This window comes from Crocodylus siamensis, chromosome 9 (assembly GCF_052110815.1).
Source record: "Crocodylus siamensis isolate JL-2025a chromosome 9, ASM5211081v1, whole genome shotgun sequence".
Lineage (NCBI taxonomy): Eukaryota > Metazoa > Chordata > Crocodylia > Crocodylidae > Crocodylus > Crocodylus siamensis.
The window spans coordinates 28,848,601-28,863,977 of NC_143403.1; the positions used below are offsets into that span (position 1 = coordinate 28,848,601).

Here is a 15,377-nt window from a genome sequence, read left to right on the forward strand (position 1 = left end):
TATTTTCCTATGACGCTATTCTTTCAGCATCTTTCATTGGATTGTACTTTTACCCTGTCTTTCACTTCTGGGAGAGTTCCCTTTGGCTCTTCTCTTGTTTCTTTGCTCTTTTTGTTTCATGCTCCATCTCTACACAATACGTAGGTTGGATTTCACTGCTATCTGGCATATTTCTCCTTTGGAGAATGTGCCCAAACGAAAAAAAAGGACAAAGAGCCTAACTCTGATCATTCACAAGATAGTGGTAAATCAAGAGTAACTCTTCTGTGGTCAGTGGTGTTTGCTAGTAGATAAGCACCCAGAAAATAAGGGTAACATAATCACATCTGCTTTTCATTACAGCTTTAGAATTCATGGTTTCCTGGGTGTGAAATCAGAATCAACTCCACAGAACCATTATTCAGAATGGTTCTGTATTCAGAATGACCGTGATAATTTGGAGAAATGGTCCAAAATCAATTGAATAAAATTGTACAAGTGCAAAATCCTGCACTTAGAATGGAATGATTGCATAGACAAATACAGATTGGGGAATGATTGGCTAGACTGCAGTACTACAGAAAAGGACCTAAGTGTTACAGTGAACAGTAATATGAATCAACAGTGTACTCTTGTTGCAAAAAATGAGAATAGCATACTAAGTTGTACTAATAGAAGTGTTACTTGCAAATCAAGGAAAGTGATCCTTCCATTCTGTTTGTCACTGGCTGCTCATTCACTAGTAGACTGTATCCAGTTTTGGACTCCTCACTTCAAGAAAGGTGTGGACAGATTTGAAAGTGTCCAACAGAAAGCAACAGAAATGATTAGAGGTTTGGGAAGCATGACTAACAAGGAAAGGCTGAAAGTGCTTGGATTATTTAGTATAGAGAAAAAAAATACTGAGGAAGGATGTGATAACAGTCATCAAACTCCTATAGGGCAATAATAGAGAGGAAGGAGATAGACTATCCTGTGGTCACTGGGGACAGGATTAGAAGCAATGGTCTTAAACTGAATCAGAGGAAATTTAGGTTGGAGATGTGGAAGAATGTTCTTACTATAAGAAAGTATTCCAATACTAACAAACATTGGAACAGCAAACTCCGAGAGGTAGAATCTCTACTCTTAGAAATTTTCAAGAGCAGGTTAGACAAGCATTTAATTGAAATGATTTAATCAGGGATGAAGGAAATGAAGTCGGTTGTCATGATTTGTTCTCAACAAACCTAAGTTGCTTGCTAACAATCACCTGTCTTCCTCCACATGTTTATGATACTGTTTTAATAATTAACTTTCATGTTATTGAATTTAGAAATACTAGTCTCTGATTCTCTGCTCCTTCTTTTTCTATTTTTTTGATGATAGGTGCCATGTTAATTTTTCTCTCGTCCTCTGGAACCTTGGCCGTCATCCATGACTTTGTAAATATTTTTGCTAGTTGTTCCAAAATATCTACTCCAGGTTACATTTTGTTAAGGTCTTCATTCACTTTTCTCAGGATCTCTCTGACTGTCTTTATTGTGATCAGTCTTTTTCCCCTTTTTATACATTTATTTTTATTGTGAAAACTAAGGAAAAGTAGTTACTGCACAAGCTTTGCTTAGTTCAACTCAGAGCACTGGATCCATACTTTCCTTGGGTTTACTTTTTTTGGTCTAACCTATTTGTAGAAAACCTTCTTGTGGTCTTTAACATCCTTTGCCAGTTACGGCTCATTTTTCTCCCTTGCTTTCCTGATTTTTGTCTTTCTATGTTTTTTCATTATTTCATGTTATGCTTTCATTGTTACTTGTCCTTCATTCTACTGCTTATATATTTCTCTTTTGATTCTTAGGTAGTTATAAAGCTTGTTGTGTAGTCATGTAGGTCTCCTGCGTTTCCTCTTATCTTCCTACTTTGTGGAAAAGGCTCGTCTTTGAGCCTCTAATACAATGCCCTTCAGGACCTCTTTATCTTTCAATCTGTCTACCAATGGAATCTCTGTCAGTCAAACATTTGCCTGTTTCAACTCCAGGATCCTTGTTCTGCTATTCCAATACATCCTTTTCTTAGAACTGTGAATTTTATCATATTATGTTCACTTCCTCCAAAGTTTTCAGTCACTTCAAATCCTCAGCCACTTCCTTTTTATTCATCAGAACACGATCCAAAATGATTTCGCTGGTTGCATGCTTAAATTTCTGAAACAGAAAGTGGTCTTCTACATTGATTAAAACCTTGTTGGACATTCCAGATTTTGCTGTATTTCTTTTCTAAAAGCTACCAGGGAAGCTGAAAATCTCATGACTTTCAGATGTTTTCAGTACCTGCTTGAAGAATGCCACATGTGACATAATATTACTAGTGTACTTTTCTCTCTCTATCATCATGTAGATACAGTGAGTAGACAGACTGCTTTCTTTTTCTCAGACTTCAGAAAAAACATATATATTCCTAAAACAGAAAGTGCTACCACTTCCTTTTTTCTTCAATCCGATCCTACTGGAACACGGTACCTCCCTCCAATATAGGGAGTGAGCTCAATAAGTTTCTCTAATGCTTATTACAGATACTATAAATTTCATAAACGATATAATTCCTAAGGTGAGTTCATGAGTCCTTCATAAAGCCAACTTTATTATACTTCATTAATAATAAAGCCCCCCAGCTTTTATCTGTATGATAAGGAGAACATATAGCATACCACTATTTAGTGCAGGATCTTAGGCTTTCACTGTCCCATGGTTAAATATTTTTTCTGCTGGCCCAAATTGAAAAGGAAAATGGGCAAGTAATATTTATATTTTAATCAGTGGAAAGTGAAAATGAATTATAATAAATGTCAATATTCATGAAAACATCCATATATATTTGGATAAACATATGTAAATACTGAATGAAGCTACCTATCAATGTGTGTCACTTGTTATTTAAAACTAGAACTTTTGTACTGCGTTTCTATTATTAGTTACATGTATAAGAGAGACGAGGATTTTTTTTGGTGATGTCTTTTGCTGGATCAGCTGTATATTTAGGAGGTACGTTAGACAAGCTTTTGGGCACAAGTTGCCTTTAAACAATTAGTCCAATAAAGAATATCACCAAATTCCTGGACTATCACAGCTAGAATAACACTCCAACCCAAAAGTCATCATGAAAGAATCCAAATAATATAAAACAGGGGTGGGCAAAAGGGTGGATCCAGCCAGTGGCTGGACACCATTTCCCAGCAGCTCCTGGCCAGTCTCCAAGGAGACTGTCCAGGCAGGAGCCAAGCAAGCAAGGAGAGCGGCTGGACAGGAAACTGCTCCAGGGCCAGGATCTTGGGCCACTGACAGCATGTGACTGCAGCAAAGCTGTGATCCGTGCACTGCACACCCCTGCCTGCAGAACCCGCGTTTGTGCTCCTGGCCTCCTTTAGATCCAGGGGTCTCTCTGGACCAGCCCACCTGTCTTGCTCCTGGGTATAACCCTATCCCAGCTGCCTGGCTACGTGCCCTGCTCGCATGGGTCCCATCCCTGATGGGGGGTATGGGGCAGACGGGATAGGATGCCTGGGCAGCAAGGCTGGATCCAGGGGCAGCAAGGCTGGATCCAGTGACAGCAGCCAGAATGAGCTGCTACTGCAGGGACTGCTGGGAAATGTAGTCTGTCACAGGCCCAATGCAGCCCATGGGCTGGATTTTGCCACCCCAGTATAAAAATCATCCAGCTGAGAAATCCACATTCATCTGGAATGTGAAATGTCTCCAAGTGTCAGTTTGAATTTTAAGCATGTGTTTCTGTTCAAATTTTGCCAGCAGGGAAGCACAAGTTCTTCAAGCTTACTGTAAATCACCAAAATGATTTAGAATAAAACACTTTAACATTCTCTATTTTAAGCACATAAGCTATGTAAAACCTCTCTCTCCTCAAACGTATAAGTCATAATGTCTGTGAAAGGGATCAAACCAACTTAGAGAGATACTCAAAGGAGAGCCAAGAACTGCTCGGGCAATGATGATGACAATACTAGACTGTGAAACACAACAAAACAAGGCATCAGAAGAAAGCAGCTCTAAAAGAGATGGTGGTAAGCAAAAAATCTATGTAGAATGCTTAGGGTAAGAAGAGGAACAAGCAGCAACAAGAAAAGTTCTTGGAATCTATTGTGGTGCTAGAGCAGTTGTTGAAATAGCAGGACAAGGCACCAGCTGGTACCCGGGAAGAGAAGAGACACGTTGGTGAGAACAGATTGCTGGAATGAGGAAGGGATACAAATAAACTTTTGAGTGTTTTAAGGAGTGCAAGCAAGGTGTGTGTTGATCTGAATCAGGATTCACATAAAGTATTTTATATATATAGCATGCTGGTTCTACCTCCTGGTTCTGTGACTGTACCAAGTACTTGAATCTGCTGTTATGGTTCATAGGCTAAGTATAGACAGTCAAAAAGCCTGAGGCTGAATCTTTGCAGGTTAGTCTAAGCTGCATAGACTGAACTGATAAGCAAGTGAACAGACATTCACCTTTGATTCTGGGAGTGCTGCCACATGCTGCAGTGGCCCAGGCCAGAAGCTGTGGGGGGAAGAGGGGCACTAGAACATACCTCTGTGCTTGGCTGGAGTAGACAGCTTGGGCCAAGGCTAGCCTGCCTACCCCATCCTGGGAAGGTGGGGGACTGTGAGTTAACCTGAATTGGGAGGGGATCTGGGATAGTTCAATAAACTCATTTAACCTGAAGTAGTTAAGTCTGATACAACACCCATCCAGGTTGATCTTAAACTGGTTATGGGCATTTCTATTTATACACACTGAACTTCTGCTTTGTTCCAGATTTGAATCCGTTTCCAGTCATTTCTACCAGTTTATGTGCAATGTCCGTCCCCAACCATAACATTCATGGACTCCTGCAATGGAATTATAGCCCTGAATTTCATAGTTGCTTTTTTCTTATTCTATATTTATTGGTCGATTTATTTATCAGTATCTTATTCTAACACTGCAATGCTCCATCAACAGTTGAGAGCAAAAAATGTGCACATACACAGTAAGGCAGAAAATAGTCAATTAAGGAAGAAGCAATTCAGAGAAAAAATTTCAACAACTTTTCACTCACTAGGTGCATCTGCACATGCGATTAGCATGTAACAATAAGCTCTGGTACAGGGCATGCTGGCATTTATTTCTCCTGGGAGCAGTGTTTACAAGTGCGCCTGGGACTGCAGCATGTTGAGCTGGGGTGATGTAGCCCTGGGCTGGCAGGGTGGGGCCAGAAGGTCAGCCTGGCAGCACAGGGCTGCTCTGTCCAATCTCAGCGTGTTATGGCGTGTAGTGCGAGGCAGCATGCAGCCCCCACACTATAGCACCCTCATGCCCCAGCCAGCCCTGGTCACCATGTACACATGTGTTTTGGTGCATGTAACTAATCCACTGTAGGATAGTACTTGTCCTGAACAGTAGGGGTGTGCAAAGCAGGCCCTATTCGATTCAGATTCGGCCTGAATCAGGGACAGTGATTTGATTTGTTGATTCAAATCACTGTCCCTGCTTTGATTCGGTCAAATCCGAGTCTGAAGATTCAATGCTGATTCGGAGAATCAGTGATTTGGACATAGACATGGCTTTAAAAGTTTTTTTCTACATACCTTGAGGTAGCAGGCGCGGCTTGTGATTGCTGCAATGCTGGTGTGCATGAAGCGTCCCACAGGAGTCTGGGGGGGCCCTCCATGTGCTCAGCAGCGAACCTGCAAGTGGACTGGAAGTATTTCCACGTCTGCTGGGGAGCAGGCTGGGGGGCCCCCTTGCATCTCCCCAGCTTGGTGATCAGCTGCAAGGGAACCCCAGGTGCCCCTCCCCAGACCCAGAAGACACCAGTTGCCAAGCCAGGGAGGCACGGGGGGGAGGGCCCCAATGCACTCTCCAGTGGATCGGAAGTGCTTCTGGTTCACTTCTGGGTCTGTTGCCGAGCACTTTGGAGAGCCCCCCTTGCCTTCTGTGGGACATTGCATGCACCTCAGCATTGCAGCACTCACGAGCCCCTGCTACCTACAGGTATGTAGAAAAAACATTTAAAGCTGTCTCTATGTCCGAATCTCTGAATCTTTCCAAAATTCTCTGAATCGATTCGGAGGGTTCCAATTCAATTTGGAGAGATTAAAGGGTCCTCTGATTCTATTCAGATTCAGAGATTCGGCCACCGAATCGGGACAAATCTCTGCCGAATCAAATCAGGGACCGAAGCTTTGCACAGCCCTACTGAACAGTACTATTCTATAGCAGAGTTAATTAACTTACTGTGTCCTAATACAGGCACATGTAGATGGTGATGCTTTACTGTGGAGCTAGTTAGTCAGCTCTGCAGTAAAGTGCACCCACTGTGAAGTAAATTCTATTCTTAGCAGATATGAGGAACACTATACAAGCTATACATTTCTAACTGAATACACAACTAATATGACATATCAAAGTGGAGATACTCTAGGTTCATCATGTTCAGGGTCCACATAGCACAGAGATATTTTGATTTCCATTTAGGAGAGAAAGGTTAGCAGCTTCACTAACATTGTTCCACCTGTTCCTGGTCCCTTGGAACAGCAGGAACAAGATGGGGAAGACCAGAAGGAAGCAGGGAGACAAATCTGAAAAGCCTGTATGGAATTTATATACAGTCATAAGCCTGATTTTTATTATCATCCACAATTTTTATTATTTTTATTTTTACTTATTTTATGCTTCATTTTATAGTAAAATCCATTATTTGAATTTGTCCTTTGTCTTTAAATTCTGGATGCAATTCAGGCTAACTCTCAAAGCTCTTAGTAGCCAAATCTGCTTTACCAAGAGTCAGTTTTGACTTGAAATTGATATTAAAAATAAGAACTGTTTTACTTCCTCACAAAACCCAGATTTTACAAATTCTTAGGCATTCCTAGAAAATGGTATTTAACCTATACAAACAAAAACTGGATTCCAATGAAAAGCCGAATTCTCTAGAACAAACTGTAAAGACAAGTGAAATCTTTAGGACTCCATGGACTTGGTGTGTGAAATGGTATATTATATAGATTGTTATAATTACCTCTTGAAGCTGGAGAAATTTTCCTTCCATTGCTGTGAGAGCATTGCCTCTCTCAACCAACTGTTTGTTCAGCTTGATCATTTCCACATTGTCCCGAATGTTTAACCTTCAAAATTGTAAAAGAAAAAAAACCCTCATGGTGAGATTTAAGGTATAAGAAGAACTCTCTTTATTAGTTTTGCTTTGAAAAGTTTAAAAACCTTTGCAAATCAGTTTTCCATGGCTTCTTTCTTCCACAGGCAACATGAGGGAAGCTTTAGTGTGAAACAGCCAAATTAAAATCCCTTTTTTTAAAACTGCATTATAAATTTTAAGTAATTTTACTAGAAAATTATGCATGCATCAATCATTACATGGACATATTCGTTTATACTATCAAACCAGACTTCTGAGAAAGGAGCAAGCCTATGCTTAAAGAGAAGGTATAATTTGTATTATAATCTTCTCCATTCTTTTTCAAAGTATGTGGCATCATAGGATTACTACTTATTAGACTTTCCTCTTGGAGCTTTAACTTTTCCAAGAAAACTGACTAACATTTTATACTGATAATGCCTTAAGACTGGCATTCAAATGAGGTACAGATGTATTTTAAACTCTGTAAAAATCACTTAATAGCCACACAGAAATTCTATATGGCTAGAACTCTATTATACATTTCCTCTACTGAGATGAAGCTGAGAATGTACTCTTTAATAGAAAAATCTTGTTAAAAAGGTAATCAGACACCTAGATGGCTGGTTGTGTCATTTTTTTAAAATCTCAAACAATTAAAGATGACCTCCATCATTACTTTTTGCATCTACTTCAAGCAAAAGTAAGAGACCCCTGAATTGTGTTTAGTACAAAATACAAGTACAAAATAAAGTCTGATAAATTTAGAACACGATTTTAGTGCTTGAAATGTATATATTTTTTCTAATACATATCCATCACAGACATACTGGAAAAATTGTCACAATGCCATGCTGGAATGAGAAAATGGACTACAAAGCTTACACATCTGTAAACCAGCTGAGAACTTGAAATACTTATTTTATTCTTTAGTGTATCAAAGACCACTGTGTTTTGGCATTCACAAGTTAATTGTCTTTACACAGAAGATAAACAAGCATATAGACCTAGGATCTTCCTCAAGAAACAGCTCTAATGCAATGTTAAAATAATCATGTGTCTAAAACATGTTATCTATAGAAATTTAAGTTGTGGTGACTATACACAACATCATTGTCTCATGCTAGTTATGTAAAAGCTGACATAGTGGCACATTTTTAAAAATCTTTTTCCACACATCAAACAAACAGCTCTGATACCTTCAAAGGCCTTTTACAGGAGGGTTTTTTCATTTAAAGTAAAAGAAAGAACAGATTATAGTGAATTTATGATGTGCAGATGTAAATCCAATGAATACTAACAATCAAAATTAACCATTTTTTCCCCAGCACTAAATTATATAGTATTTTATTTGAATAGGTTTTATTATTAACATCTCAAATGTTCAAAGACAAGTGTGGGAAAGTTATTTATTAGGACTGAGTTTAGACTGGACAATTTAAACAACATTTAACTTTCTAGCTATTGAATGTAAACACTATTTTTTTTTAAATGTTTATTGCTTATTTATACATTGTTTAAAAATAAAAAATGTATGAGTCTAAATATCTTCTTAACATTCACAAAAGCTAATGCTTTAAGTTATTTTCTTAGGCGTGCAACATCTTCCTAATACTACTATTAAAAATGCTATATCCTGCTTGATGACATGCATAGGCACAGACCACAAAGCGTGCAGGTAGCAATGGGAATATTTGGCAGAAGCTTCTTCACCTGCACAAAGCACAGTCTCATTACTTCTCCTTCTTTCTGGGAAGAAATAGGAACTCGGTATTAAGAAAGTTCATTTAGTACTATGGCTCCAACTCTCTCTCACTTCCACATAACTACACCAGTGAAACTAGCAACATTATTCTTGATTTACATTTATGTGACTGAGAATTGCAAAAAGTGGAACCACTAAATTCGTAAAACCTCAGTGGCAAGGGAGAATCATCTGGTCTGGCAGTGAAACAACTGCAGTGGCTTGTTTAGAGGCCCCCTACCCTTGGAGTCATCCTGAAATAGTGGGCACACTGGTGATGTTCAAGACTGATGGGCACTAGCTTTACACATATCAAGGGAGGAAGACCTTGTACAGCCTACCCTTTCAGTCTCCTCTCACGCCTGAATTAGGATGGGGGTCTGGAATCCCCCTAAAAATATTGAGGAATGAGATCAGTTTTAATGACTGATACAGCAAGAAAATGATATTCTCTCCCAGCTTACTATACCCTGCATGAAGAAAGTGTAGTAGTGTCCTAGCAATAGGCTGGGGACCAGCTGTGGAGGGATGGAAACTGACGACAGACTCCATCAGATGGGAATGATTAAGGAAGGAATCATGACCTATGCTGTATGAGCTTTACAGGTAATTCCCAGATGATTTGGCTAATAAAGCTGTGGCTTAATTAAACCATATTCCTTGCATCTTGTCTTTCTTTCCATATGACTAGGACAATGCTGCAAGACTGAGAGCAGTACATGGATGTTTACTGAAACAATACCTATTTGCTATACCAAGTAGGCCAGGAGATCGCAAACGTTTCTACATAATGAACCCACAGTAAAACAGAAGAAAAGGAAAATATTACATATTTCAGAACATATTAGTTATGAATTAGTTATTAGCCATATTAGTTATATCATGTTGAGTCTCTCTCATCTGGGTTTATAACTGCTACAATGCAAAAATTGCAGTAAAAAGTACTTCATGGACCATATAAAGCCATATTCAATAGGGCTGAACCTGCAGTTTGTCTGAACTAAAAATGTTGATCAACTGCAATAAGATTAGGGTGTTTTCTTCCACGAAACTATCTTGAAATATACTTTTGGAAAATACAAGTGAAGTTATTCGAAGGACTAGCTGCTTGCAAACGTAACTATTCAGAGTTAAAGCTTTTTAGCTTCAGCAGCGTGCACCATAGAAATCATCTGACCATAAGATTAGTATGTTTTTGCCCATCTCTAAATTAAAAATAACCAAAGTAAATTAAATTATATTTTGTGTTTAAGAACTGCTTCCAGCCTAACAATCCACATGCCAAGTTTCTCCCTCTTATAGTTCAAAACAGTCAAAGTTATATGCCCCTAAAAAATTCTAATGGAAATGTTAAGAAACAAAAGTAACTGAAGCAATGATATGCCACAAGTGATATGCCACGAGTGCCACAATAATTATATAAAGGCACAATATAACCTTGTTGAATTATATGCTATGATTGTAGGCTATGATCCTTCAAGCTCTACATAAAAGCTGCAGCACAGAATAGGGAAAGAGACGGGGAAGGAAGAAGGTAACTAAATTACCTGCGTGGTTCCTGCATTCTAGGGGGCTTTGGAAGCTGAGGTATGTCAAGTCCAAGTTAGAACAGCCCACAGAAAAGCCACTATAGTCTGTACCTCTCTCATTTTTTGAAAACATTATTGCAATCATAAATACTCCTAACTATAAAGAACATAAAGAATTTTCTCCTGAAGGCTCACAGCATCTTAATTTTCTGAGCACAGGCTGAGACGATATTGTGGGACAAGTTCAAGAATTGTGAGACGCTTATCAGATTCTTAAGGCAACATATTTCTAATAGCAGATGCGCTGCCTTTTGGAGAATGATATGCCCAGATGGCAGCCAAGTGTAGTCTAATGGAAGACAAGGAGGGGACCTCAGATATAATAAAAATTTCAGAACACTTGATATGAAAGCAGGATGAAGAAACACATAATTTGTTTTCCAAGCTTCCATATTAGTGTGAGCAGCTTTTAATAGCTCTAGCCTTTTATATTGCAATGATATTTCTTACATCTTTTCAGAGGAGATAAGGTTAGATTCAGTTAAGTCCTACAATTCAAAATGACATGTAATGTGATTCTATATTAAAATTCAAAATTAAATTGTATTTCCTATATTAGCACAGTTGCAGAGATCCCAGGAGAAAAACTCCTGTGTGGGAAGATCTCTGCCAAATCTGAAAAGAACTAAGAAATGGCATCCTTGTACTTCTACTTTTGGTTAATTGTACATAAAAATATATATTGAAGCATATGCACAGAGATTGCATTGCATAAACCCTTTAAGTGAGGGAACACTTCAGAAAGGACGGAATATACAAAACTCTCTCATACTGTTGGATCAAATAAGTTAGAATTCCTTTAGATATTTTCCCATGTCTTTCCCCAGGCATAGCTAAGACTAACTATTAACACATTTTGTAACTGTTCTGATAGCATTTATGATTTATTATCCACATAAAATTATATTTTCTGTTTTTAATATCCTTATGCACATGGTTCCAGTGAGTTCTTTTACATTTAGTTTGCCTTTTCTAAAAGAAGGCCTTGCACTACATGTATTAATTTTTGTTTAAATTTTTAAATGTAATTTGGTCCAAGCTTCCAGACATCCAAGCTATACAAGACTTTTGTTAATACAAAAGTGGGTTATTGTTCACTATGGGCAACAAGGATAACAAGAATGTGTTTTTAATAAAAGGGGTATTTTAGTTCAAACTTCAAAATAAGGGAAATCTGACGACCAAAAGTTTGTCAGGAAAGCAACAAACTAAAATAGTCAAACACCAAATGCCAAGTTTCAGTAATATTTTCTGTAAAGACCACATATCATAAATGGCTAGTATTACTAATACGTAGTCTAAGTCTTCCAGCACTTTGAATGAAGAATAAAATACCTAGGATATACACTTCCAGAACCTCAAACCTGAATTTTACATGCCAACAGCAGTCATCTAGATTTAACATTACTACTGGTATCTATACAATTCATTTTATTCACACAACTAAAAATTTACAATATTAATACAGATGGCATGCATTTAGAATATCTCTCTAAAGTACTAAATTAATTTGGGGCACATTTTCTAGAGAGTTACTGAAATGTATGTCAGCTGACATCAAATACAATTTATTTTATTAGTTTCTGGCTACTGTACTTCAAGAAATTGCAGTATCTAGCAAAGCAGCATTCACATGTAGAAATGAAACACACAAGACTTGATGTTATGTGCCACATTTTCAAAAAATTAAATCAATCCTTATACTTTAAAATACATCTAGAATTGATGATGATGACTCTTTCTAAACAACTGATGTCCATTAATAGCATTTAAAGTTATCTGGATATTATGTCATGAAAAAATTGTACACAGATCAATTACAACTTCCTAATAATGTCACAAAAGTAACAACATGCAACAGTGAACTTGGTAAAACAAACAGAAGTTGAGAAAAGGAGAGCAAGTAATACTGTAATATATTAATACAGTAAGATGGATCACTTGGATTTGTCCCATGCAACTCTTAAAGAAGAAAAAATCTGCATATTAAAGATTTAGTTTTTTTACAACATTCACATTTTCTTCCACATGGAGTTACGGTACGCTATGACTACTTCAGCCCCATACTGGGAGAGAGGCTTCTTTAGATACTGATTCAACTAAAATTTTCAGAACTGTAACAAAAATCCCAAAGTAAACAGAATTGTGAAAATTATTTTTCAACATAACAATGTAGATAACTGCTTAACCAAACATAACAAAAACCATAACGGCTTTTCCAGAAAACTTCTGCATTTGAGGAAAAAAAGCAAAATATGGTACAATAGTTTACTGAAGAGATGATGCAGACATTCAGGAGAACAATGTAAGAAGACTGCATGGAGGAAGATTAGTGGAAGGGAGATAAGATATTAGGAAACGGAGGAAAAAGATAAATAAATACAGGAGTAGAATAGGCTGAAAACAAAGAATATTCTAGGCAGAGTTAGTAGTGAAAGTAGCTAACCAAGAAGACAGAGTTGAGCTTTCTGTTTGAAAAAACAGAAGAAAAGAGGCAAAAGGGAAAGAAAGAATAGGGGCAAGAGATAAAGAAACATAAGAACTATTAAATTAGGGAAAAGGAAGATAAAATACATTGAAACATAAAGAGAAAGAAAAATCAGGGAAGAAAAATTTTAGAAGTTAGGGAGAAGAAATAGGAAATACACAGCTCACAACAGTCTTTAATTTTGCATACCAACTAAGGGTTCCCTGCCACCTTCTTTCAAGCATTTATGGCTGCCTTTTCAGACCATTATTTTACTACACAGAAGCTTCTAAAGTATCACTGAGGATTAATAAACATTCAAAGATAGTCATTTAAGAATCTAGACAGAGGTTAAAAAAAAAAATCACAAGGAACTGATGAGTGGCTCAAAATGTAATGAGCTTTTTGGGATGTCATGATGTATTTTTAGAGATTGCAGTTTGAAGTGATTGTGGGGTTTCTGTTCACTTGACTTAGCTCAAAATATTGTGTTATCCTGGAGTCTTTTCAGCAAACTAATTGGCTAGTGATAGACTATGCAAAACAAGACTGGTTGCATGTCTTAGAACGGCTCTTCAAACAAAGACAAAGTAAATGTAATTTGTCCTTAAAAAAACAACAACTGTATTTTGTGCCTTGGATAGTTTTGAGAGATAAGAAATTATGGAGCTTATATAAATAAGGAGATCATTCTTTTTGTAATTTTCTTTAATACATATATAAAGCATTATAGCTTTGCGATACGGAAATTCATTTGTTCAATAATACCTTTGACCTGTTGCTTGTTGCTCCTTCAGCTGTAGAAGAGATTCTTCAAACTCTGTTTCTTTCTTCTTTAGCTGATTCCTGAGCATCTCACCAGTGTGTTCTAATTCTGCAATATGTCCCCTTTGTGCCTCTATTACATTCTCCCTGCAAGTCAACAAAATAGCTTGTATTCATAGGGCTTTTAATAAGTACTATATTAAACAGAAAAATCAGATACTAAAAAGAAATCAGAAAGAAAAAAGTATTTTCTACATATAAAGGGTGTTTGTACCTAAAAGCTTGCTAAGAAGAATTCTTCCAAGTATTTGAGCTGGTCTAATAAAAGGTATCAGATTTAGCCAACAAACCTTATCTGCCTATGTCCTTACACCAATACGGCTACAACCTACACCCTTGTTTATATACTGTCACTCTTATTTCAAATCTTATTTCAAATACAGTTACTAAGTAAATTTTAGAAATTTGAGTTGCTGTATTTTCTCACTTGTCCCACACACCATTTCCCCCCAAATCAGCCCTTCAAAACTGGGGTGTGTATTTTAAGTGTGGAAACTGATTTTTCTTTGCTGGAATAGAAGCATGAAGACACTGCGCTCTAATCGCTGCCAAGGTGTTTCCCAGTTGCCTTTGGCCCAGCCAGCTGAAGGGGCAGAGTCTTGTGTTAACCCTCTAACAGTCATAGCTATTGGCTGAATACTGTAGCTTGTGCCTAAACAGCAAATGACCTGGCTCAGCGCAAGTGAACTGCTGCATGAAGTCTGAAGTATTTTGATAAGACTTATGGTGTGGTAGCAACCCTTTATTATTTACACAATCTCATATAAATATCTACTTACAGTAAAGAAGTAACAGTCTTATTACTGATCTTGCAAAAGTGTGGAGCCTAGATTTGTTGCTGTCTTGCCATACCAAAAAACTCCTGCTGCCTCCCTCAGACTGTTTCTTGGGATGCCACATTACCTGGACACTTTATCAGTCGGTCATGACTCCGGAAAAATCTTTTTTCTATATTCCAAAAACAAGGTGCAGGGCTTATTTGTGGATGTGTGATATATGAGAAAATGTAGTATTATGCTCATGCTTAGATCATGTAGATCAGAAACGTTAGATATTTATATATCAGCCACATTTACAATAGAATTAAGTTCTCATTTGTCCAGCATAAAGATGCTGACTAAGGCATGACATAGTAGGCATGACATTCTTAACTTTATGGCACCAAAACATTTTGAACATTTTAAAGATAGATATGTTAATCTTTTTAATGGACTAAAACAAGGAACCCCATTTTATTCCTATATTTAGAGATAGACAGTGTTGGCCAGTACAATTTGGGGTTCCAAATCAAAATTATTAATTTTTATGAATAGTAGACTTTATTTTGTAGAGGTGATATCTCAATTGACTGTCATCTGATCTGGGTTTGCACCAAGGGATGATCATGTCAACACATCACATACATTAGAAAAGGGTATACTGGTAACTGAGTTCCTCCAGATTTTGACTGTTTCTTGGCAAAGTAATCTCAGATTTTTCCCCACTGTATTCACAGAGGCAATACTGTTTGTAGTTACCTTGTTGTCTGTCTTTATTACAAGCTTTTTCCACTATAAAACTTTTGGTGAGTTGGCTACAGTTGGTAGTTATTAACTCTAGTAGATTTATATGTTGTATC

General features: G+C 37.4%; 1 protein-coding gene across 4 annotated transcripts in view; it reads right to left on the reverse strand.

Annotated features, from left to right (window-relative positions):
- Positions 1-15,377, reverse strand: part of RPGRIP1L (RPGRIP1 like) — a 164,425-nt gene that overhangs the window by 107,273 nt on the left and 41,775 nt on the right. For all 4 annotated transcript variants that reach the window (XM_090063572.1, XM_090063574.1, XM_090063575.1 and 1 more), the window contains exons 6-7: positions 13,703-13,846; positions 7,021-7,126 (exon numbers count right to left, since the gene is read on the reverse strand). In XM_090063572.1, coding sequence (XP_089919698.1) covers positions 7,021-7,126; positions 13,703-13,846 — 250 coding nt within the window. The remainder of the gene's footprint in view (positions 1-7,020; positions 7,127-13,702; positions 13,847-15,377) is intronic.